This window comes from Arvicola amphibius, chromosome X, assembly GCF_903992535.2.
Source record: "Arvicola amphibius chromosome X, mArvAmp1.2, whole genome shotgun sequence".
Taxonomy (NCBI): domain Eukaryota; kingdom Metazoa; phylum Chordata; class Mammalia; order Rodentia; family Cricetidae; genus Arvicola; species Arvicola amphibius.
This window is the reverse complement of record NC_052065.1, coordinates 70,458,064-70,483,070: the sequence shown is the minus strand read 5'-3', so window position 1 is coordinate 70,483,070 and position 25,007 is coordinate 70,458,064. Positions and strand designations below refer to the sequence as shown.

The 25,007-nt window shown below is 31.9% G+C and overlaps 1 protein-coding gene across 2 annotated transcripts in view; it reads left to right on the top strand.

Annotated features, from left to right (window-relative positions):
* Positions 1–19,859, top strand: part of Rps6ka6 (ribosomal protein S6 kinase A6) — a 130,267-nt gene extending 110,408 nt beyond the window's left edge. For both annotated transcript variants that reach the window (XM_038316373.1, XM_038316374.1), the window contains 5 exons: positions 1,228–1,389; positions 6,571–6,647; positions 8,261–8,378; positions 18,913–19,044; positions 19,734–19,859. In XM_038316373.1, coding sequence (XP_038172301.1) covers positions 1,228–1,389; positions 6,571–6,647; positions 8,261–8,378; positions 18,913–19,044; positions 19,734–19,859 — 615 coding nt within the window. The remainder of the gene's footprint in view (positions 1–1,227; positions 1,390–6,570; positions 6,648–8,260; positions 8,379–18,912; positions 19,045–19,733) is intronic.
* Positions 19,860–25,007: the final 5,148 nt, after the last annotated feature.

The following is a 25,007-nucleotide window of genomic DNA, read 5'->3' as shown; positions in this document are numbered from 1 at the left end:
ATATATGACAGATATTGTAAGCAAAGGGCTTTTAAGATTTAAACACTGAGATTTTGCCCTTGTCCCTAAAAAGCATACATTGTTGTACATTGCTAAATGAAGGATATGAATTTTTCAGACCTAGTATACCAACCGAGATTTTCAGTTTAAACTCCGCTAAAAATTATACTGAAAACAAAACAATAACCACTGGACAATAGTAACAGAATATAAATATCTTCATAACTTTATATCACCATATGATACAATATGTATGAATCATAAAACTAGATTGAATGAATTATAGAAGCAAAAAAATCATCACATTCAGAATTTAATGTTTTGCCAATTATTTGAGCCTTCTTCATTTTTTCTTCTGAGTTTGCACTTTTTGCGAATTTCATACATTGTATGTATGTTTTACTTTGTTGAGAATCTTTATAACCACTTATAAATTCTACAGATTCTAAGTTGGTTCTTCTGAGAATCAGAGCTAGATTAATTTTTTTTTCTTGTGGCTATCTTCTACTTGTCTTGTTTATGTAAATCAGATGGTTTGTAATTGTATCTATGGTGATATAAAGTTATGAAAATATATTTGTTACTCTTCTTCAGTGGTTATTATTTTGTTTTAAGTATAATTTTGGCTGAATTTGAATTGAAATCTCTTGTTTAGTGTATTAGCTTTGATGTCTTCATATCCTTTGCTTTCATATAAAATCTTAATTTTATGTGTCAGTCCTGGTTATTGCTGTATAGTATTCTCAACTTTTTTTTACGTTTTTCTGCTGTCTCTTTTCTGCTCTTCTCAAACAGAAGAACTATTTTTTTTCCAAATGAATGTGTATAATAGAGACTGCTCTTAGTTCTTAGTGTAATAGCCATAGATATGGGAACCTACCCACAACTCTCTGTTTCATCCTTCAACCAAATGTGATACTCAACACTGTTTCTTTACTTTTCTAAATTCTCTTGAGTCTGCATGCTCTTAATTTGTGTACTATATCAAGAGTTAATAGTTGAAGTGGACGTGGAGCACTGGGTAAAACTTTAGACAATTATATCTAAAAGTAGAACCAATAATTGAAGATAGAAACCTGGCAGATAGTGTAATGTCTACTTCACAGAATACTTTTCTCGTTATTTTGATAGGTTGGGAATAAAATGGGAATTTTTTTATAAACATATTAAATGTTTTAACAAAAATTTAGTTATACAATTATAATGCTGTTTTCTTTTATATTCAAGGTTGTTCATCGTGATCTTAAGCCCAGTAATATTTTGTACATGGATGAATCAGCCAATGCAGATTCTATTAAGATCTGTGATTTTGGGTTTGCAAAACAGCTTCGAGGAGAAAATGGACTTCTGTTAACTCCGTGCTACACTGCAAACTTTGTAGCACCTGAGGTATTCTTTAGGTTTTACTGTTTCCTGTTCATTGCTTTTGTTTTGCTTAAATTAAGTCTATGTGATGGCAAGTAAGTTGGTGAAGTCAGGAAAAAGCAGATGTCATTTTTTTATAACTATAAAGCTCTTTTAAAATTTGAATTATAATAATTTATAATATAAAGTCAGGTAGTTACTAGCATCTAAATCAAATATATATCTTCTAATCAGAGTAGTCTGTTCTTTTAGGCTATATACTAATACAGAAATTGTATGATTTTTAAAGAGGGTTTTACTATATAGCTATTATTCACTAGAGCAACACACAGCAAAGTCTCTTTTGCCTCCTGATGGCTGGGATTACAAGCATGTGTCACTATGCCTTGCTAAAAATCATACATTTTAGGAATAAGATATACCTTTAGGTTCACTTTTGTTTTTAAATAGAAACATTGTTTTTGCCTGATAAATCATCTGTTGTTCCTTGGGAACGAAGAGTAAGAGAAGATGAGGCTGGAAAGTTCAGGAATACAGATTGTACTTTGGGGAGCTCTCTGGTACTAGTACATCCTGAAGCAGTAAGACAAGATTGGTAAAAGGTCAATCAGGATTGTACTGGCTACATAAGTTTCTTTATAACATGTGTTTATAAGTCAGGAATTGTTCTTAACATGTTGTAGATGTTGATTATCAATTGCAGTTATTATATACTAATCCAAATATCTAAAACTCATTTTGAAAAAAATGATTTTGCCAAATCAGAAAAGTGTGATCAGATAATCTGAAAGTGAATTCTTATCTTATATATATTTTATATTTATATCAAATAATTGATCATTTTAAGCAGATAATATATATAAATATATTTTAAATTAGATGTTATGAAAATATTTTCTGAAAATGAGAATATATAAAAGTAACTTTATTAATGAACTATTCTTATTTTAATTTTCATGAATTTTGCTTTAGATGTGATTGGGGTATAGATACAGTTTTGCTTTTATAAGTTCTTGATATGATTTGGCCTGTAACAAATTATGAATGTGTGAGTGATTTATTCTGTATTTTAATGACACTTATAATATACAATATTTGCTGAATTATACTGGGTAGAAGCTATGCTTTTCAGAAATAAATCTAGGGTACATATTCCCAAAGAGGTTATTTTATTTGGACTGCCCTCATGTGTATGAGATACTACCTTGCACATAAAAAAATATTTCTAGGCTTTGTTTTTAATAGGTTAGGAGAACAGAATATTTGAATGTGGTATCTTCTGCTAAATATAAGCTATATAGTCATCATAAATTTTCTAAATAGTTATCTTTAATGCAAATAACAATATATTAACTACTTATTTTAATGGGAAAATTTTAATCTTGACTTAATTTTGTATAGTTCTCTTGTTTTTTTTTTTTTTTTAGAAACTTACTAGAAAAAGTTTAGGAATGAATGTGTCCCAAAGGCACACCAAAATAATTAAAATAAATAAACACACAGTATATGCATGTTTAGATTATTGGTTAGGTAAACATTTTAGGATTAATGGTTAGCCATCATTTTAATGAATATACATACACAGTACGATATAGTACACTGCTGCTTTTTAATCCTAGCAGACTTCCATTGCAGAAAGACACTTTGTTTATTGTAATAGTGAAAATTTTTCAGGTGGGCATGTGGAGAGCACTTCTCCACAACTGGCATTTATTTGAACTACCTTTGGCTCACACTTGTGTGTTTTGAGTGCCTTTGAAATATTTTATCAAGTGCTGAAGACCCTGCCGAAAGTTAGTAAATATTTCTAAGTTCTTAGAAATGAAATACATTAGTCTTTAAATTTTCAGAATCTGTCAAAATATGCTATTAAACTACATACAAGATAGTCATTTTAAAATGGAATCATAAAGATTGAAGTAACCATGCAAATATTTTAAGAAATAATAGAATTTATGGGGCTGTGCTTTCATAATTTAATCACATAGAGTCCTGATTTTCTAAAAAATAAAAAATCACTGGTTATTGCCATTTTATTTTTTAGGTTTTTCAAGACAGGGTTTCTCTGTAGCTTTGGAGCCTATCCTGGTACTAGTTCTTTAGACCAGGCTGGCCTTGAATTCACAGAGATCCGCCTATCATTGCCTCCCCAGTGCTGGGATTAAAGGCTGTTACCGCCACCACCTGGCGTTGTTACTGCAATTTTAATATAGCAATAAAAAATAATGTTCACTCAGTTTTTGCATATGTATTGCTTCAGTCATCCTCTTATGATTTACTTCCTAGATGTGCATTTCTTTATTCTAATCTCACTAAGATTATCCTGAATTATTTACTTTTATACAAGAAAATCCATGAATATTATATTATCTGACTGATAATAAATGTGTGATTAAGTCTTAGAATGGTCTTGAATCTATTTAACTTAAAATAAATGTAAAGAATGATATATTCACAGCTTCTGATAATATAATATTGAAATTACCTTACTTTCCTATGGATTGTGCTGTCATATGTTTTGTGTCAAATATGCATTAAACTTAGTGCAAAAGAAATGAGAATTTCTATATGTTACTTTTTGGAGACTTGCAAATCCAAATGGTAGAGAGGATTATAGAATTAACTACTTTAATTGTGACTTTTATTGTCCTAAATTTATCTTGATGCAAGTGAAAAGATACAAAATTACAGGCTGAATACTATCCTCATTCATTAATTCTGCCACTATGCCTTGTTTATTTTTTGGTTTTATATAGTCATTATTGTAGGACATTGAAGAGTAATTATGGAACACAATATTGTCCTTTTTTAACCACAAAGAATGTGACTAAGTTTGTAGGAAATAAAAAACAAGATTTGTGTGATAAACTATAATATTATAACACTTACTGCACAGTTCCACTGTTCTCATACCTTAGAAAAATTATACAGATATTGGACCTTTTCTTAAGCCTCAGGCTTCTGGATTTAAGCAGTTTTCCTGCCTCAGCTTCCCAAGTATCTAGGACTATAGCTGCATGCCACTGTTGTTGCTATAGTTGGCAACATGAATATGGGAGAGTGAAGCCCTAAAATGAGATAGACTAAAGTTTCATGCAATAGCTAATTTTATTCAAAGCATCAGACACTATATTGTCAGAGTTATACAAAGTCAAATGAGCAAAGGTCGCATGTGTTTAGGCTTTTGACAGTCACAAGGTTTAACCTCTTTTTGGAAACATGAGCCTAAATAGTAATAGATGATAAGATATGGGTAATCTAAAGCAAACACACTTCTATTTACTATACCTGGGAGGGGGCAAATAAAGTGTCTGTTATAGAGAAACAGGTTACAATACTTCGGCCTTGTTGTCTTGGCATTATTTATCAAGCTCTCAGAATCTTTCTCAATGCAGCTTCAATTATGGATCATGTTCTGACAAACTACCATTTCAGGTAACTCTGAAGGCGCAAAAAGTACAAATATGAGTAGGGCAAACTAGGTAAACATGGGTTGCCTAGAACTGTAAGAGATGTTAAGAAATGAGAACATACAAGAATAAAAACAGTGTGATATAGCTTTAGGTTGCATTCATTAGGGCTTCTATAGTCCAGTGTTCCATAGCATTTCAGCTTTAAATGTGTCCTTTATTTGTTCTAAGAAAATGTCTCATATAGCCAGCACTGGCCTAGCACTACCTGATTGCAAGCATTACAAGCATGCATCACCATGCATAACCATGTGTGCTCTTATTTATAAATGTATTCATAGGAATTATAAATATATTTTAAGCAAGTTACTTATTCTTTATGTCTGATAATTGTGAAAGTCATAAATACAATATTTTAGCCTTTTCTAGATGAAAAGTCCACACTGAGGGTTATGTAGCCTTTAGTGTTAATATCTTTCTGTTTTGTTGCTTATGCTTTAGCAGTGTGCTTAATTTAAAAAATGATGCCCTCATTTTATCTTTTTTAAATTTTTTGAAAAATGACATTGATTTGTTTATTCTTTGTGTTTGTGTACATGAGGAGAATGTGTATGGCATGGTGTACATGTGGCAGTCAGAGGAGTCAGGATCGAGCTCAGGTCATCAGAATAGGCACCAGCACCACTGCTAACTGTGCCATCTTCCTGTCTCCTCATCCCTTTAGTTTTTCAGCAAAGGCTGTGGAGGTTCTTAGAACTTACATTAATTTACAGTAAAAATAGTTTTGGTATTTGTTAATAATGTCCCTCAAACAAAACTATTTGCACAAATTATTTAATAAAGCTATTAGGAATTTATCAGAAATATCCTGCTGTTTTCATGATACCATCCTTGTGTCTCAAACTATCTCATAACACAAGTTTTCCTATTACCTTGTTTTATCTTTTTTATTACAGAGTTATACCCACGCTACATAGATATAAATCATAATTGGAATTCGTTGTTGTATAATGTGTAGTCCTTTTACAAAATATTCACACACATTCAACACACACACACACACACACACACACACACACACACACACACCCCAACCACTACGAAAGAGTTATCAAGCAAGATGTGATGACTCATACCTGCTGTAATTCCAGCACTTGGAAGGTTGAAGCAAGATAATTGTCACACGTTTAAGGACAACATGGGCTATAATAGGGAGTTCTCAGTCATGCTGGGCTTTAAAAGAAAACCCCATCTCAAAATAAGAAGCTGTTTTCTTAAATATTAAAAGCACTTCCTTTTAGTAAGAATGCCTGTTCTACAGTACTAACCAGTTTAATGATGGGCCAGTTACTTAACATTGCCCTCAGTGTCATCTTCAGAATTGGAATAATTAATATCTCCCTCATAAGAGTCAATATCAGAATTAAAAAACTTCAGTATTATGTATAGTTCCATCAAACACTTGTACATATCAGTCTTAAGTTTAGATGCTTATTTATTGAATTTGAAATGAGGAAGAATGAAAGCTTAAGTTTTAAACCTTACAGGGTTGCTCTTTTTTGTGTGTAGTCTGTATTACATACCAGCCTGTAATAACCCTAGTTCATGCAGTGTTTTGCTGATTTTACCTTTACCCTTGCAGGACATAGAATAATTTAAAATTTTATATTTGTTTATATTATTAATATTTATGAAATTATTAGAATCTATACAATAATGCAGTGAAATATATCTATATCTAGATATAGATATGAGTTTATAGTACTAAGATTTCATACCATGAATTTTTTTGCAGGTTCTCACTCAACAGGGATATGATGCTGCTTGTGATATTTGGAGTTTAGGAGTCCTATTTTACACTATGTTGGCTGGGTAAGATATTTATAAACTCTTGTTATTTGAACTTGAGTGCATATCTTCATCTAGAAAGAGTACAGAAGAAAATACTGTTAGACATCCCATTAATATTTTCAAATCTATACTTTTATTTATAAAATGAGAACAATGGAGAAATAGAAAAGTTTTTATATAAAATAGGCACTTTACAATAAGCCTTTTATTTTTACAGTGTGTGGTTAACTATTTAATGAACTTACTATACTATTGATTAGCTGTGTATTATAATAGGAACATGTCCACTGAGCTTGTTAATATTAAGTTAATTTTATTAAGAAAGCACTTTAATTCTGGGTAACAGATTTAGTAAGATGATTTATAAAAATATAATACTACACATTAAACTAGAGAAGCATATACATACATGTCCACCATTAATAGGATGAAGATACACTCTAAATATGATAATAATTAGACTATGTTAATGTTTCTAATTTATAATTAGTTAAAATGATATTTTACTCTTAATAGGAAACAGCACTTTTATTTAAAAGTGAATATTTATGGTTGTATCTATTATTGTGATTTAAAAAAAGGAATGGCTAACTAGTAAATATCAGAAAGTTAGGTATGACATTTTAAATACTCAATTTAACTACTGTATAAAAACATAAAATACTTTAGCAACGTAAAGTAATGTTCAATTGTTAATTGGCTGTACATAATTGCATATGTCAGAATTTTAAAAATTGTAATCTCTTTATAGAATGGTGTACCATATCACATATAGTCAATATTATAGGTTTTAGACCATAGAATGTAATATCTTCCTTGCTCCTTTCAAATATTTGCTTTATGGTTAAGTAAGAAATTATTATATATAAGTATGTGTTTGATGCTATTTAAGCCCAATTGTTAGATGAAGGAATGAAGACTTTACTGCAAGCTGTCTCCTAATACTTTTAACCATAAATCAGCTTTCCAGTTCTCAAGTATAAAGAAATTTTGGTTACATCTAATAAAGTGGTACAAAAATGATCACTTTTGTCAAGTTAGTTTTTAAAATCCACCTAAAATTTATAAATTTCTATCAACCCATAAGTAATTTTATGTACATAATTCAGAGGCTGTGTTTTTATTACATTGTCATCAATGTTAAATATAATATTTGTTTTCATAGATATTAACTGAAAATTGTAACTTATTTTCACTAATTATATTCATAAAAATAAAACGTTGGTGAATAAGCAGAATTGGTACAATATATTATAAATATGTAAGAATTGAAACTTCTTCCTAGTAAATATATTTCCTTGCTGACCGTAAGCCTTTCAAAATAGAATGTTTGCGCTTTATTGTGGTCTCATTATAATACTATATGTTTATATAAAAGTCCACTTTTAATTTGCTGATCAGAGGAAGCAAAGAAGTAATCAGTAAAATTCTTTACTTTGTCAAATAATTCATTAAAATTAAATTCATTGTTTAAGATACATGATTTTATATTAATAGTAAAGAGAATAATTAAATAATGTTCTTACCTCATAATAATGCTCCTTTTTATATTTGTATATAGACTTTTAGCCATCACTTTCAATTATGTACAAAATGTACCTTTGCATGTTTATTAAAATCTACTTTATTAACAGCTACACTCCATTTTCCAATGGACCCAATGATACTCCTGAAGAAATACTCCTGCGTATAGGCAATGGGAAGTTCTCTTTGAGTGGTGGGAACTGGGACAATATTTCAGATGGAGCTAAGGTATAAATCATAAATATGTTCAGGTTTACTTTGTTCATATTAAATTATTAAAATCCTGAAACAATATTCCAATGTATACTTATTGTATGGTTTTCTTTTATTGTCATGTCAGTTTTTATTTATTTAATTTTCTTATTATTGAGATTATAATTCTTTATTTTCCCTTTCTTATGTCCAACTCCTTTCATGTAACCCACTTTTCTCTTTTAAATTCATGGCCTCTTTTTCTTTAATCATTGCTGTGTGTCTGTGTTTGTGTGTGAAAATCAACCTGCCCAATCTGTATAATGTCACCTGTGTGTATGTTTTCAGGACTGAACATCTGGGATAACCAGTTGGTGTGCTCGTCTCTGGGAAAGACTAATGTTTCTTGCTCAAAGCATTTCTTTGTTGCCTAGGTTAAGTTTTTTTGAGCTTTTTTTTTTAGCATGTCTATTGAGGTCATTCAGTTCAGGACATTATTTGGGAGCTATATTGGTGGAATTTTATGGTTGTAGCGTCTGTCATACATCACATATACCAAATGAAGTTGAATAGAAATGTGTGATCAAAATTGAAAGCTTATATTTTGTTACTATGTACAGCTGGTACGTTTGCCATCTGAGTATTATGAAGTGAATAGAAAATTTGCTGTATTTTTGTATTCATGTCAGTTATAAAGCTTTTACTACAAGTAGATATAGATGATAAGAAATTTTAGGCTTTCAGTTTAGATGAATTTATTAATTTTGTTGATCATTGTTTCAATATATTATCAAAGTATAAATACCCTGCTATAGTATAAGTATAAATACCTGTATATTGATATAATAACTATATTATACGTGAATGTTCTTTGTCATAGTCAAGTACAATTTTTCAAAAACTGGCCAGTAATATCATAAAAGTAGTCATATGTAAGTGGCAAATTATTGGAATCTTCCCATTTTTCTTTTAGCCATCAAAATATTCAGTGAATATTGCTTAAGATAATGATACTTTTGATCTTCCATCCTCTGCTAATCATTCTATCAAGGAGAACTTGCTTTTTTTTAGGGAAATTTAAAAGAAATAAGATAAAGTCCTTTTCAAACAAGTTCAGTTTTTTTTAAGTAGCAAAATATTTATATTTTATTATGAATACATTTGCTAGTAAAAACTAATCACCATTCTGATACTGTCTTTATTAGGAAGAAATTATAATAAAAGTCTGGTATGGATTTATGTCTAAGTCATGATTACTGCATGTATATATTAAGGTATATATCAGTAGAATACATGTTTGTGTTAAAATCAGTACTCCATATATAAATGAACTCCTTTTTTATTAAGGCACTTGGAAACCATTTATGAAGTACGTGTTGGTTTTGGCATAAAACACAGTTTGCTTGGCACAGCCTTGATTTATAGCTTTTACTCATGTGTAGTGATTCAAGTCTCAAATTATTATAGCTTCTCTTCATGTCACATTTCATTATGAAATTGAATTTTTTCTTTAGAAATATAAGATTTTACTTTTTTCATAAATGCTATAAATTAATGCTACCAACATTGCTTGCTATATTTATGTGGTAGTTATTACCCTGGGTTTGCTCCCCAATACCTCATTAAACTAAACATGATGATGGCACATGCCTCTATTTTCCCAATACCAGGTAGGTACAAGCAAGAGAGTCAGAAGTTCCAGGTCATCTTGTTCAAGGATGACTTGGGTATATGGAAGGTCAAGGCTAGCCTATGGTAAATGAGAATCTGCTTCTAAAAAAATGAAACAAAGAAACAAAAATATAAAGTTGTAGTAATTATTTAAAATTCAAGTATTTTTTTTTTTAGTATGATAGGTGAAGGATGAAAGGTCATCTAGAATAGCAATTAAGACATAGGATGGTGCATAGATTGCATAGCCTGACTTTATGACTTACTAAGTTTGTGACTTTCAGACTGTTATCTAACCTATTTTTATCTCAGTTACCATATCAAAATGTGATGCTAGAATACCTACCTTGAGGTTGTTACAAAGATTAGACACCTCATATATGTTATTTTAGTATTGTGGGTATTTTGAAACAGGTTGCATATGTGATACTTAGTAAGTGTTCAAATATTTGGAGATAATATGATTGTAGTTTGCTATATGGCAGATAATCAGCAACTGAGACCCTTCTGAGTAAAATTTATGACAGTACATTTCAATTTTTGCAAACATGTGCCTCCTTAAATTATTTGTCATTGCTTCATTTATGTCACTATTTATACCATTTAGAAAATTCAAAATTCTTTGGCAAGTAAAAAAGTTCAGATAAGGTTTAATGCACAGATGATGGTTTTGTTTGTTTCCCCTTGTTAAGTTTTAAGTCTTGTAGTAGGGCATTGCGGGTAGGCCTACTTTTCGTCCCGCCTGGCTCCCAGATGCCTGGCTAGCTTAAAACCCAAAATAACAACACACAAACTGTATTCATTTAAATACTGCCTGGCCCATTAGTTTCAGCCTCTTACTGGCTAACTCTCTCTTGCTTTAACCCATATTTACTAATCTATGTAGCATCACAAGGTGGTCGCTTACCGGGAAAAATTCAGCATGTCTGACCTGGTGGCTGGCTTCATGGCAACTGACTCAGAGAGGAGAGGCATGGCGACTGCTTCAGGCATCTAACTAACTTCCCTCCTTCCCAGCATTCTGTTCTGTCTACTCCACCCACCTATGTTCTGACCTATCAGGCCAAGCAGTTTCTTTATTAATTAACCAATGAAATCATCAGATAGATAGAAGACACACCTATATCATTTCCTTTTTTTCTGTTTAAACAAAAAAGAAAGACTTTCACTTTAACACAGTAAAATTACAGATAACAAAACAGTTATCATGCAAGAATTACAGTTACAATATTTATATCTACTTTATCTTTTATCATAACTAAGGAAAACTATAACTATCTATTTATTCTTCAACTCCATCAAAGACTCCAGAAGGACACAATATTACTTAAGTAAACAAGAAATAAGCAACTTCCAAACTTAGAAATGACAGAGACATCTCACTGTCTGGACAGTCACCCAAAGTTCTTTTGTATTGTTGAGGTATCCATCTTCAGCCTTCAGGCCCACAGTATCCAGCAGATTTTTCCATGAAGCAGGAAATTTCAAAGGCAGTTCAGTCTGTATCTGCTGTGTCCTGCAGAATGTCTCGTAGACTCTTTCATGAATCAGGAACCCCGAAAGATCATCTCACCTTTAGGCAAGGTCAGCAGTCCTCTCTCTGAGGGTTCTCTATGTCCAGTTTATGCCAACAGTCCAGGCAAGAGCAGTTTCTTGCCCAAATGGCTAGCAAACTCCATAAGGAGCCTCTTTGATGCCCATCTTCCTCTTGAAGTAGCTGGTGCTGCCAGGAGCAGATGTGTCTCATTGTCATGAAAAGCCCTAAGTTATTAAAACATTTAAATGCCATATTCTGTAGTCTTCAAAAGATATTAGGGATGCCTATCTAACTGAAATATATCTCTATATATCTAGAAAATCTAACTAACATGACTACAAGCTTGACTATTATCGATGATTATTCATTAACAACCTATATTTCCTAATTATACATTACATTTTTAAATGAACTACACAATAACAATACCGCAATCAATATCAGAAATACATATACATAGAAGAAAATTGACCTTAAAATACATACCAATGCAAATTATTCATATCTATATCATATCCCCCTTTAAATGTAAAAGAACATTTATAAACAATATTTGGGAACATGGGCGCAGTTTTTTTCTCTCCAAACTGCTTCCTGCTGAATGGGGACGCTGTTAATCAGATCTTTCATGGTGTAACCTGTGTGCTAGATTCATTTCAGTTGGCAGTTGAGTGAAGTAATTTTTTGAGGGTTTTCACAGCAACCTTTCAGGAGGACGTGGTCCATCATACCATACTGGAATAGAAGCAATCCACAGGGTCTCATCCTCTGTGAAAACAAAAGAAGAATCTCTTTTCCAAAGTATCATATCCTTAGATCCAAATTCTGAAGTCAAGGTATTTTCAAAATATCTATGTTGGATTAGTTCAGCAGCATTTATAAACAAATATCTTTAGCAGTTGTTGCTCCTTCCTCAGCATTCAAACAATTAAAAGAGAGCATAATAGCATACAGTATCAAGATTCTCTGTGTATTTTCCATCTTTGTGTGGCTTTATTTTAACCTCTATTTCATTTATTTTTACTTTTACTTTTTGAGACAGGTTCTCTGTATATCTTTGTCCTGGAATAACTCTGTAGACCAGGCTGTCCTTGAACTCTCAGAGATCCATCTGTCTCTGCCTCCTAGGCATTGGGATTAGAGGTGTGTCCTGCCATACCTTGAAGTCACAGAGGTCAATCTACCTCTGCCTCCCAAGTGTTGGGATTAAAGGTGTGTACCACCACACCCAAACCACCCTCTTTCTTTCTTTTTCTTTTTTACTTTTAAGAACTTTAATCTTTAGCTTCACACTGTAAATCATTTAGAGGTTTTCTTTGTTTTTTCATCTCTCTTTACTGTATCTCTCTCTCTTTTTCTGACCACAGGAGCCTTTAAATTACTGAGCAATATGGGTAGATAGGATTAAAGCCGTGGCTTTGAAGGCTGAATCCAGCCCATTCCTTAGCTTTCCAGACTCTTGGCAGAGGTACCTGCTGTAGTCATGTTTATCACCACAACTCTATGGCGTTTCAAGGTCCCTGCCAGCAAGCAAGCTGCAACATTCTGCTAACAGACCACACTCAGTTGACTGCCTGCCTGAAAGAGTCAGAGTTTGCCCTGGCAGGACGGCCCAGGAAGCCGGCATTTTAAAACAGCGCAACTTTTTTCCTGCTACAGCTGAAAACCGAAAAGCATGTGTTCAGCTTTTCATCAACACCGTTTAAGTGTTTAAGTGTTTCGTGGTGGGACCTCTTAAAAGAGCTTCAGGGTTTTGCAGCTAAAGCTGAGTCAGGAAGCCTCTCTTAGATGAGAGTGCTTCTTGCCTCTTGCAAGCAGAGCCAGACCCCAGAAATTGCTGCAACCAAGAAAGCATGCTTTACTCTACTCTTTCCCAAGCTTTCTCAGGCTTTCTGTGGATTCAGTTATCCACGTTGGGCGCCATTCTATAGTGAAAAGGCGGGCAGGCCTGCTTTTCATCCTGCCCGGATCCCACACGGCTTGCTTTACACCCGAAATAACAACACACAAACTGTATTCATTTAAATACTGCCTGGCCCATTAGTTTCAGCCTCTTACTAGCTAACTCTCTCTTGTTTTAACCCATATTTACTAATCTATGTAGCACCACAAGGCGGTCACTTACCAGGAAAGATTCAGCATGTCTGACCTGGTGGCTGGCTTCATGGCGACTGACTCAGAGAGGAGAGGCATGGCGACTGCTTCAGGCATTTGACTAACTTCCCTCCTTCCCAGCATTCTGTTCTGTCCACTCCACCCACCTATGTTCTTACCTATCAGGCCAAGCAGTTTCTTTATTAATTAACCAATGAAATCATCAGATAGATAGAAGACACACCTATATCAAAGTCTTTGCAGGTGATTTGTGCGTTGAAATATGCTTTGTAAAGAGATCAATCCTTTAAAGGTCAAGAGTTTTGTCTTTTCTTAGCTTAATATTTTCACTATAATGTAATATGGAAAAGTTCTTTCTGATCATATCCATTTTAGGTTTTAAATGTTTCTTGTATTAGGTATCTGTATCTTTCCCAATATTTCCTTTTTTCTGCTATAATTTTATTTAATAGGCTCTTAGTCTTTTTTGCATATCTTTTCCTTACTCTCTCTCATGGATTGATTCTCAGGTTCAGTCTCTTAAAAGTGTGGCATGGATACCTGTTTCTGTTTTGTTCGAAGATATCCTCTACATGAACAGCCTTTCATCTCTTTTTATACAGTGTCTCATTATGTAACTCTAGGAGGCCTTGAACTCACAGAGAGTCTTCTCCTTCTACTTCCCAAGTGTTGAAATTAAGGCCAAGCAGCCTTCACTTCAAAACACAATCCACATTAGCACTCAAAGGAGGGAAAACATGACAATAATTCAAAAGCAAACCAAATGTTTAAATGTAAGAAAAAGCAATTAGAAGTACCAACTACCAATATAAAGGGTTAGATAGGGAAGAAAGGAACTAGTATAGTTAGGGTTCTTAAAGAAAAATAAAACTTAGGAATGTAAATTTTACTGAAGTTAGAAGTGTGAACAATTAAGTAGTGAAAAGATTGCGTATGAAGAAAGGATAGAGAAACAAGGAAGACAGGGAAGAGAAGCATATGTGGGTTGAAAGCATAAGAAATAATAGCAAGATAAAACAATCAAAGTTGCCAACATTTCTTACTTCCTAAAGATATATAGTGTGGAGCTCTCAGTGTTGTGTTTTGATTTATTTCGTATTGGAGGCATTTGGGCATTTAATTGTTTTCTCTCTTGTTAGGCAAAAAAAAAAAGGCTGCCAGCAGATTGATACCAACACCCCCCCCCACCTTTCCCAGCATTGCTGGACTCTACCTTATCTCTGTCTAATGTTTGCTGGGACCCTCCCTCACCTTTTCTTTCATCAACCTTTTCCTGTAGCCACTACAATTAATGCTGGTAGACTATAGAGTAGACTGGTGGAGACACAGAAATATTCTAGACATCTTTCTTCCACCATCTTCATGTTTGGTTTTGAAGGATATGGCTATATAATAAAAACCATGAGGTTGGCATTGCTTCTTCCTTTCAGTATATTAAAAACTATTTTTCCACTATATTTTCTTTTAAAATGTTTTCTGAAATGAAATTGATGTTATTCTCATCTCTGTTTTTATTATATGTGGCATGTTTGTGATTTTTATACAATTTGGAAATTGAGGGGCACATTTTTTTCAATTTTTCTTTCTCCTTTGACTTTGATCCTCCAGTTGTACATGCATGCTAGATTTCTTGAGTATTCACATAGCTTATTGATGCTCCGTTTTGGTTTTTTTTTTTTTGCCTGTTTTAATAGTCTATTTCTTTGGCGCTAATAGCTATTATTGTTTGTACCAGTCGCCTTTTCTGCTATGCCTACTTTTATATTGAATTATTTTTAACCTCATCTTTCGTTATTCAGTTCTAGACATTTGATTTGAGTCTCTTTTAAATATCTTCAGTCTCAACTTTTAAATTTTTGGATTAGAGTTGTAATTCTTTTAGAATTTTTGTTTGGAAATTCTTATGTGTCAGTTCTGAGTCAGTTTTCATTTTTTATTCATTGTCCTTTCTTGCTTGTCTTGTATGATTGCTAATTTTTGGTAAGATGGCAAAAATTATCAATTTTATACCAATGGATATTGGGTACTTTTCTATTCCTATAAATATTTTTGGCTTTTGGTCTAAGCATTAGTTAATTTGAGGAAGCAGTAATAGTTCTACATCTTCATTTTTTAGATTTTTCTTAGAGAAGACTACAGAAGTGTTTAGTCTCAGACTACTCACCAGTTAGGCAAAGTGTTTTATGAGTAAAGTTGATAGAAGCATAAATATTCCCCACTTTACATAATTTCTTGAGTTTTTTTCATCAGTTTTATTTTTAGTTACTGCCTGCATAAACCATGCAAATAAATTATTTCTAAAAAGAACAATTTCTTAAAAAGAATAAAGGTTATGATATAATTTACTTGGGAAGTAGAAAAAGACAAGATCTTTTGAGTTAATTGGAAGCATAGTGACCATGGGAGAGGATTGAAGGAGTAGGGAGAGGAAGGGAGGGGAGCTGAGAAAAAGGTATAGCTCAATAAAAAAGAAAAAAGGAATAAAATTATGTTAAAAGATTTGCAGTCTAAAAGATTATAATCAATATACTAAAAATATTCTTCATATAATATATTTCAAATGAGAATGAATGAAACATTTTGCATTAACATGCAATACTTGTGAAAATTTGTGGACACTATCATGTATTAGTTCTAAGTTTCATCCAGTCTTTTCGGATATTTCTCTTGAGTTTTTTCCTCCTTCATAGGTATGTAATAATCTGTATGCTTGAAGGAAATCATCTGTAGGTCTCTAATTTTCTCTTCTTTTCTATCACCACTTTCATTTTCTGTCTTCTGACTATGTTGGTCTTCTGTGAATGACTCTTCTGTTTCCTCAATCAGTTCCACAGGCTGATCCTTCTTTCTTTGCACAGTGACCAGAACAAACTCACTGTGGTGTGTTTGGGCAATCATGATGCTCACTTGATTTATTGTCCATCTCTTGAAGATCGATTTGTTTGTTTGGGATTTTTGGGGTTTTTTTTTTACTTTGATCTGAAAACTTGGTTTTTGTTTTATATTTTTGACTTTTCAACAGAGTAAGTAAATCCAGACCTTGGAATTCTATCTGATCAAAAGCGGAAGTTCTTGAGCTATAGAAATTTTGCTTTTGTTTTCTAATATAATGTGTGGGTTGCTGGGCAAGGGACTGTTTTATTTTTTAAGACAGTTCCCTATATAGCTCAGATTCCCTTGGGACTTGCTACTTAACCAAAGATTACCTTGAACTCCTGATTTTCCTGGTTCTACCTTCCTAGTGCTGGTGTAGCAGGTATATGACACTTTGCCATACTTATTTTATATTTGTATTTAAATGATACATAAACCATAAAACTTTTTCATATTAATGATATAACTTACACTGCATTAATACATACATATATATATATATAGTGTAATGTTTAAAGTAGGTTAACATATATATCTCCTCAAACACTTAATTCTTTAAAATGAAACATTGAAGAATTCTCTGTTCTAGGTGTTTGTTGTTATCTATAGTCACACTTCTCTGTGGTAGCATACCAGAAATTCTTGATGCTATCCAATGGTAACTGATCAAAATTACCCATCTACCCTCCCCACATTTTACTCTCATTTCTATGAGATTGACTGCATTAACATTACACATGCTGAGTGAAATCATGTCATAATTGTGTTACTATGCCTGGCTTGTTTCACTAACATAATGATCTCCAGTTCCATCCATGTTGTCACAAATTACAGAATTTCATTCTGTTGTGACTGAATGGTATTCTATCTTGTACATATATAAACTCATGTACATAGATACACAAAATATTCACTCATGCACACATGCACTACCATGAATTATAGGCGTGGCATTTCTTTATCCATTTCACAGTTGGTGGACAGATAAGTTGTTCTTATCTTGTGGCTATTGTCAATAGTGCTGTTGTGAATATTGTAATACAGATATATTTATGATATGCTGATTTTAATTCCTTTTGTTATGTGTGTAGTAATAGGCTTGCTAAAAAATAAGTTACTTATTAATTTTTTGATTCACTAAGTCTTTTATTGAAATGTTCATTATCTTTTATTTTCATATACTCATTTTATATGTCACTAGGTTTTATAGAGTTTATACAAATATATAATATATATGAATCATATGCCCTCAAACCCACTCTTCTTTTTCTCATTATTCTCTTTGTTCCCTGGAGAATTTTGCATCTGTCCTATTCAATATTCAATTTCTGTTTATGTTTGCACAATTTTTCTATTCCACGTTGGTTATTTTGATTATTTAAACTTTGAAATATTTTTAACAAATTATGTTTTTTCTTTTCCTCTTTATAAAAAATATAGTCAAACAGTGCTGGTCCCAAACTTAACATATATCCTATGTTTGCCTTTAATTTGTTGTAATACTCCTGGCTCAGCCTACCGAGTTGCGAGAATACAAGAGTTATTATCTGTCATCTTAGTTTCATTGTTCTGGGTAATAAAAATTGCACAAATTATGTCTTTCTCTATTAAGAAATTCTTGTTGAGGTGATTTTACTTCTTTCCTAAAAGTTATATAGTTTACTCAAATTGTTACATGCATGCTTTGGTGTATGTAAACTTGTATGTTACTATGAAGTTATATTCTATCACAGTTATAATTATAAGAAAAATCAAATATTCATAGTCATTTTGATGAAGACCAATGATGACTGGACCATTATTATAACAGTACTTGCTGACATGAAGTTTATGTTCTACTGTCATCAGCGTGCAATGCAGAAAGCCCTTACTTATTGAATAGATTAGCTAACTGCATGACAGCCTCCCCTTTGTATTTTATCTCGATATGCAAACCATTATTTCTTGGGGTTCTAGCTTTCTAGCAAAATTCTGTAGCTCTTTTCTTGCCCACTTAAAATATTCTCAGTGTCCTGCTATCTTAAATGTTTATTTCCTCTTTTGTTACTAACTAAATCCCAGTTCTAGAAACTTGGTACACAAGGATTTACAAAATAGAAAGATCTGATTCATGATTATTTTTTGTCTTTAGATTTTTTTTGAGAATTTCATATATGAGCACTGCATCTATATCGCTCTTGCCCCCCCTTCTCTCCATCTTTTCCCTTTCAAATTTGTGACTTTAAAATATATATATGCACACTGAAAGTTAACCATTCAGAGTATATATACTGTTTTTCTTAAGTATTGATAAAGCATTATAATTACTGATACTTTCATATTTTGAGGAAATGTGAATTACGTATTTTCATGTAAATTTCTGTATCCATTTAGGATTTGCTTTCTCATATGCTTCACATGGACCCACGTCAGCGTTATACTGCTGAACAAGTATTAAAACACTCTTGGATAACCCACAGAGAACAGTTGCCGAGGGATCAGCCAAAGACAAATGATGCATCACATGTTGTTACGGTAAAATGAACACACGCTTAATGTGTATCTCATGTTACCCATTGATGTATAAAATATCTTTATTTCTTGAAGATAGATTTTTTTATAAACATTCATGAACTCTTAATGTTTTTTTACTATGCCTTTTCTGATAAAATTATCTTTTAGCTTATATAAATTTCCCAAAATAAATGGAGTTCATGTTGATTTTTTCTTATATGCATATGATGTATTTTGATCCTACTTACTCTTTAATACCCTCTGAGAATTCCTTTCTCCCATCCACCTTGTCTTGTTCTACCCCAGTTACAGTATTAGTACCAATAGTCCCATTGTCTTTTCAAAGCCTAGATACCACATATTGGGAAAAGTGTGCAGCATTTATTTTTAGATTCTACATTATTTTGTTTAACTTGACTATTTTCAACTTTAACCATTTTTTTGCAAATGATATTTTGTTCTTTTTTATGGCTAAATAAAATTTCTATTGTATAATTATTTCAAACCATATGTATGTATGTATGTATGTATGTATGTATGTATGTGCAACTTAGCTGTTTCTGGTGCTATAACTTGGGCCCTTACTATAACAGCTATGTAAAAGGGAAAATTTCATAAGTAGAGGTCTTGTGGTGTATTACTAAATACTTTTTTCCTACAGAGACTGTTACTGAACTTGTAATGCTTTGTCATTATTTTAGGAAGCAGTGATTGCAACATATTCTGCCTTGACTCCCAAGACTTTCCAACCAATTCTAGAGCCTGTTGCTGCTTCAAGTTTAGCTCAGAGACGGAGCATGAAAAAGCGAACATCCACTGGCTTGTAAGATTCATACTATTCCTCAGCTAACTGGATGAAGAGAAAATTAAATGTGTTGTCGGTTGCTTTGGTTTGGTTTTTGCCTAATTTTCTATCAAGGGTATTTTTTTTTCCTGCCACATTACTTGAATATTCTATATAAGCCTCTCTTTTGGAGGTTGGAATTTTAAACAAACATACATAGGTCCATAATATTCATAGTGTCAGTTTGCAGTAGTGTCCAATTGTTTAACTATATAATTGATGTCCACAAGGTCTTAACTTTTCTGAACATTAACTCACCAAATTTCTTTCAAAGTTAACCTAATATTATTTTACACAAAAATAGTTTAAGGGATCATTAATATTAATCAAGATGCTTTTCATATGTTATAAATGTCATAATGCTAAACAATGACAGTATTTTTAACATTGTATCCTGAAGAATAGCATTTTTGTTCTTAAAAGAAAAACAAAAGTATTCTAGTAGCTTGTGGATAGCCAAAGGACTCCTTTCATTTGAGTGTGTTTAGATACTAAATGTAGTGAGAATAGTTAGGTGCCAGAGCAAAATCCATAGTGCTAATATATGAATTTCTGATATGGTTGGTGCCAAAGTTTTGATAGAATAATTAAATCACTAATAATGTGTGCAAACATATTTGTATATTATCCATAAGTGGCTTAAATCTAGAGAAAGTTTCCATAAGGCTTCTAATGTTTTACAGCTAATGGAATTGTAGTAAAAGTGAAGACATTTTTATTCAAAGGTTTCATGTTGGTATTATAATCTCCTAAATATGTCATAGTTAAGCCTTTTAATATGAAGCACATGGTATTGATGCTATCTTAGTCTTATGTAAGCTGACTTTGAAGTTAACCAGTTGAATTTAATCATCTTTCCCCTTTATAAATAGAGTTACACTATTGTATTTCTGATTTCCATGTGATTTGAGCTGCAGTGTAGCATATTGATCTACCTTGAATCCTATGGTGATGTAGTTGAAGTTTTATTATAGTGGACTTGTGCACCTAGCACATATGAAACCATATAGTATTTTTCAGTAAGCATTAGATGATTCTATGTAATAGTTGTACTTCAAGAAGATAATCTAACATTTTAAATAACAAACCAACATTAATGATTTACACAGAAATAGAGTACATTTAAAAATCAGATTTAAAATAAACCAACCAAATTTGTTTTTAGTAAATTTATGGTACAGAACCACTGTATAATAAGTACTGTTTTCTTTAAATGCTGAAATTTTAAAATATCATTTTATGTTGTCCTGGAAAATATCATTAACTACTAATACTGACAGAAATAATTTATGAATGTAAGCTGGAGGCTGTCAGTCTTGTTTAGTTAATAGAAATGTGTACTTGTGTTGCTATGTGTACTGGTTGCTAAACATTTTACTTTCCTTAGTTCAGAAAGAACTGATTACTGAGTATACAATTTAGGCTAGAAGACATGTAATGTTGGTATTTAATAAAACAAACTATATGTATTCTCTTTAAAATGTAAGTGATCTGTATCCATGCACAAATATTTGTTTTCTAAACATGATATATAAAAATATGTATTCTTACTTTGAGGTATTTTTTAAAGTAATTTACTTTAAACAATATTAAATAACAGCTGATCTGATACCACATAATAGCATTACTTAGTCTTAGAGTTATATTTGTGCATTTTGTGTTCCAGTTTGGTTCATTTTGGCCCTTTTTTGCTTACTACAATAAGCACTTGCATTTAAAAATTTGTGTCCATATACTTTGAGTTTTTGTGCTCCTGTCATTATCATGTTTGTGCACTTACACATTCTTAATCAGTGTTTTGTCAGACTCAAAGATATAACTTTGCTGTTGAATTTTTAGGACACATACTATTTCCATATGTACTTTCCAGCTAATAAAATTAGAGAAACTGAAACTAAAATAAAAAATGATCATTTAGCTTTTATAGAAGCAATGGGTTAAAAAGATTACCATAATTTTTAGTTGTTTGCTCAGAGGGTTATGTTGTACAGCCTGATTTGAAAGGAACACTAAGGATTAAGCAGTGAATAGCATGCCAGAGCATTTGCCTAATTGTGAGAAACTTGCTGCAAGAAATTGCAAATGTCCTAACTTAACAAAACTAGCAGAAAGACAACATTATTATAAAAGAAAGACATGGCAATACCCTTGTTTTATCGAAGTAGGGTGCCTAATCATGTCCGTTATGGCTAGAATAAGTCCAAGTGGAATGAATGAAGGTTCAAGTACTTCTCAAAAAAAAAAAAAAAAACTTTAAATGAGTGACCAGTTAAAATAAACTTTCCATAAAACTTTAGCATGCTATAGTTTCTAATGGGTTCTTTATTTTGCATTGTTTGGTAGTATTTAACAGCAGCACATTTTGAGGTAAAACTTGGAGATGTTTTATCATTCCCGAAAGGAGAAGATATTGAACTTATTTTTCTCAAAGAGAAAACATTGGGTCTACTAAGGTAGACTAAAAGTCCATTGTCGGAAAGCACATAATTTCATGAGTGAATATTCAGGAAACCGAAACCATTTGCAAGAATATTAGGAAGCAGTGTTGGTGACTGATATTCTGCTATCAGACTTTTAACTTATTTTGTTAGGAATGACTAAATATTATTCTATTATTATTTTTTGGTTTTTGTTTTCTGATTTCTTACTATTGGTAATTAAACACACCAGTACCTTCTAAATAGCATCTCTGGTTATCTTGGAGGGATTGCATTTGTTTGGCACCCACAAAGTTAACAATGGGAGTTTAGTGTTTATGCTTTCCCACTGAAACATGTCAAAATAATACTGCTTGTAGGAACTCGTTTGTTATCACTTGATTAATAGTATGCTAACTAGAAGAGGCCCTTCATATATAAAGAAGAAAAAAAAACAATAACTTAAGGCAAGCTGAAAATTATACCTTAAACAGTTTGTCCTTTTTGTGCATTATCTTTCATCTGGTTTTCTAAGCCCCTCACTATCCTATCTTATCACCTCACAATAGTTCTTTGCCATTAAGATTTACCAAATCCTCAGAAGGATTCAGTACTCCAAAAGGACCTTACTCCTTTCTTTTTTCCCCACATCAAGACTTCAAATTTAAGAACAGTAGAGTTCAGCTAACAAAATAATGGGAAAGCTGTATCACTAAATTAATTCACATTTTCCTATTCGTGCCTAGTAGAGAATTAGCATTTTCTAATAAAGAACACTATTAATCAAATGTGTTTCTAGTTGCATGAATTTCAAACAATCTCATCAAACAAGGATAATTTTAAATTCAGTTATTGTTGAAGTTTCGGGACTAAGGAACATACTCAGAAGTTCCCAGGGTCAACGCATTCATTCAATACAGTGTTTTATATTTGTGGAGTGCCTTCCTTTCCATGCATTCTTTTTTTGTATTAAAATATTCCAAGCTTTTTTATATTGTGAACGACTTCATATCAAAGTGGTATGGAGAGGGAAAATTATTGCTAGTCACTTCTTTACATGTTGTTAAACTCGTTATTTTGTATTTTAATTTCTCACAATACATAGTTAATAACATAAAGACATTTATTCAACCCACTGTTGTATTAATAGAAAATAATCACAGAAATTCAATTGAAAACTATAAATGGATCCCATTTCTAGACTCTTTGTTTAGATTTTAGGACTCAGATTCATTTTTATTACAATGTTTTTCAACAATAAGGCAAGCCACAGTAAATCCAGATTGACTAGTTACATTTAAATTTATTTAGTGTCTTTTTTCATTTCAATGCTTATTAGGCAATTTTTAGTGTTTATCTCGATATCAGTGATTGCTGAGATAATTTAATGATTAATAATTGTGTTATCGGCAGGAATGTAATGTCATCAATAGTGATTATTCAGAACATCCATTATGCTCATGGACTGATTTTTCCTCATTTTAGTCTTACAATCTGATAGAATCTATTCTATAATTTGTGTAAAATAATATTGCTTGACCATCTAAAATGCCACTTGATTTCTAATATGTAGAAGACCTATACTTGGAGATTGCAAGCATGTGTTTCTTTGGAATATGAAGAAAATTACAATAAGAAAATTACTTTTAAAACAAAGAAATTCAAAATTGCTTACATTATATTAGAAAATATATACATTTTAGTTATTGATTAACAAAAAGCCCTTAAGCTAAATGTTTAGAACTATATGTCTCTGAACATATACCCAGTAAAGGTTTGCTTTTTATTCTTATTTCTAAACCATGAACAATATCTCCTGGGAATGACAGTGTTGCTTTTCCTTTGTCTAGTTATGACTATTAGTTATTCTTGACAATAGTTGCTAAATATCCAATTTTATTTGGGAGAGTTATAGAGAATATATTAATATGTATGTTTACTTATTAATAATTGACATTATTTGACTAGTTTGTTGCCTTTTTCTTTTAATCAACTAATATTGCTCAGGTAGGAATTTACTTCTCACTTAAATTCTTTTTCTCAAACCAATACCACTTATATCAAAAGTGTAAGCTTTTCTTAGTACAGTAAAGTTATTTTTACCACCAGGAAAGAATAGGCAGAAACCTTTTTTTAATTAAGTATCCAAATTCCAGCATAGTTTGTGTTTGAGAATTTTTTTTGCGTTATAGTCCATAATATAAAGGGGGGGAGTATGTGGTAAAACAGAAATGATATTGTTAGTTATGTGTTGACCAGGATTTATGCAAAGAGAGCATAGTTTGCTACTGCCACATCTTTAAAAATTCATTTTCTGCCACTTACCTAACACTTGGGAATTTATGTAACTGTCATTTTGATACTGAAATTTATATTCACTAGAGTTTCATTGCCCTTCACAACAGAAATGCTGTTAAAAAGAAATTATATAAAAATGTAAAAGCTGAAATTGAAAACAATAGGTCCCCAGGTTGTGATAAACTATAATTTTTTCCTAACTAGTATAGGTTTTATACCATCATTTATTTTGTAAATATTTTCCTTAAGACACCATTCCTTTTGACACTGATGCTTTCATTCGTTGTACTACCTTTTTCTTCTTGTAAGGTTAGATTTAGTAGTGCGTTCTACGGTGTTTTTACCTCACAGTGCTGCTAAAGAAATGGCTATCCTTTTGAATTTACAACATGCCAAAGATAACATAAAGTTATATT